The sequence below is a fragment of the Pieris rapae genome, unplaced genomic scaffold (assembly GCF_905147795.1).
Source record: "Pieris rapae unplaced genomic scaffold, ilPieRapa1.1, whole genome shotgun sequence".
Lineage (NCBI taxonomy): Eukaryota > Metazoa > Arthropoda > Insecta > Lepidoptera > Pieridae > Pieris > Pieris rapae.
Genome location: NW_025551551.1, coordinates 24577 through 26884, shown reverse-complemented (window position 1 = coordinate 26884; position 2308 = coordinate 24577). Strand labels below are relative to the sequence as shown.

General features: G+C 43.1%; 1 protein-coding gene across 1 annotated transcript; it reads right to left on the bottom strand.

Moving 5' to 3' along the window:
* Positions 1–12: 12 nt before the first annotated feature.
* LOC123690639 (membrane-bound alkaline phosphatase-like) lies at positions 13–983 on the bottom strand (the record flags this gene model as incomplete). The annotated part of the gene is given in 7 exon segments (XM_045634344.1): positions 13–39; positions 41–118; positions 120–398; positions 400–480; positions 482–727; positions 805–873; positions 875–983. Coding segments are annotated over 7 exon segments (889 nt in total), but the record flags the coding sequence as incomplete, so codon positions are not given.
* Positions 984–2308: the final 1325 nt, after the last annotated feature.

Sequence of the window (2308 nt, the reverse complement as noted above, 5' to 3'; positions counted from 1 at the left end):
GTGTTGGTCTATGCGTCCACCTTCGACGAATAGAAAGAAAACCCTTATTGTTTCGCTGTAGCATTCGTATAGCAACTTCGGTCAGTTCAGCCAGAGAAGGCTCGGTCGTGGGATTGGTGAGGCATGTTGTACCGTAGGTGGCTGCTCTCGAATAAACCCATCAGATATTCTGGCATTGTTGCATTGGCGCCTAACAGTTGCTCTCGATTCCAAACGTAGCTATGTGTAACATTACGTTCAATCTTGTCTGACCGCCATTCTTCTATTAAGTTGCGACCGTCTGTCCTAGTTCCATTCGATCCCTCTTCATCTACAACATGGCTTGGTAAAAATTCGCGTCGTCCTCCTCCTAGTATCACCTTAAATTGGCGACCAGGGTCTTCAGTGATTAATTGCGTTTGCAATATCGGGACATTGCTGCGGGTCGGCCCCGTCAGCACGCACACTGGCATCGTTTTCCCAGTTGCGGTTGGCGGCCCCGTGCGTATGTAGCGGCTGGCGACGCATGCGTCACCCGAGTGGTGGTAACGAGGCCAGCATCGCGCCCATCCGCCAACGCCCACGCTGCGATAGACTGTAGTCGTGCAGCAGGGTCTAATGACGCACTGCAATTCGAACGCGGTACAGAAGCCGACACGCCAAGGGTGCCTTGGTTTGCTTTTACACCGCATAAGTATGCCGTCGCCGAGCACGCAGAGTCTGCGACTTGAGCGTTAACACAGTACGTCTGCAACATACACATACTTTTCACTGTTTTATTCTTATATAAAAATATATTGTGCATTTTAAGAAAATAATACAAACCTTGCTCAAACCAGACGTCGGGAAGGTTTCGAAGGAGAGCTCTGCTTCCTCTCCGGTGTATCCGCGACGTTTGCCCCAGCAGCGTCCGTGCGGCAGCGAGAGTAGGCACGGACATGCCGTCGCCCAAGAATAAGATGACATTACGCGCAGCGGGGACCCGTCTTGCTTCCAGCGCGACGCTTCACGGTCGCCTGCGCCTGCCCCTGCCAAAAGGATGCAGAGAGCTCGTCTCTTCGTACTGTACCTCGTACTGTACCTCGCACTGACCCCGGCTCGTCAGGGTGATAGCTATCTGTGGAAGCGAGCGCAAGGACGCCCCGCCAGAACCAACGCTGTGAACATTCCCGTGTACATGACGATGTTGTGCCTAATACTCCTGCACGTTTCTATTTATAAGGCCGATGATAGCGCTTTATCTCATATTTATTATGCTATTAATATCTGATAATGTTTAAAAAAACTCAAATTCCAATGTCTATTTAACAAAGTAAAGTCGGCCCGTAGCTATTACTATGTGGAATATTACATAATATAATTCATTGATTCCTTGCTAACTCCATCTTCATAATAATTTTGTCATGCATACCGGCCATAAGATTTATTAATAAGCAATCACAAATTAAAAATTATAACTAAATATTTTTATGCTTGTTCAATAGAAAGTAAACCAGCTCATCTGATTCATCAATGTCGAAAACAATGACTATGACATGCGTCCGAAAGAGAACCACTTACTATTACGTAGTACAAGAATCTGCAAGTGCCGCCGCCGCAACCATGTATAGACTAAGCATACACATACGCGTAAACTTTGCCTAACCGTAGGCTATTTCTTACTCAGTTTAATTTTCTTATAAATTTGGGATCTAAGTTGGAACTTAAACGGAGAGAGAGCGCTGTGGAATTATTAATTTTGATAGTAATTATTACGGACAATTAATCTTTCAACTACGTGATAACTAACTACGCAACGACAGCCTAATTGAATTTAATACATTAAAGTTTTACTTAAGTGGTATTTTGCTTGCACCAAACATAGGTTTCTAGCCCTCAAAATTCATAGTCCTCATGGATAAAATGTTTGTCTTATAAATTACGCCTTAAAAAAGTTTCGAAACATACTATTCAGCATTCCCTTTACATAATAAACACTTATAATAATTAACTACTTTTTAAAATCACATCGTAATACTATTTTCGTTCTTGACTTACAAGAATTTTTCTATCTATGGAATACTATTAAGAACGCCATCTATCGACACGTGATGACATCTTGTAGTATATCGTGCGCCCGGACTTTTGCACGTTGGATCCTGATTCTAATAATGTGATTTTGTTCGGCTCAATACTAAAGTTACAACATCAGTGCTACGGATGTTGAGAGAACTACTTCAAAGATGAAACAAAAACGTTGACATCTGTAACGCTGTCGGCAGTTACACAGCATGCGAAGATTTATTTTTACCTATTAAAAGGTTTCTACAACATCTAGAAGTTCTTCAAA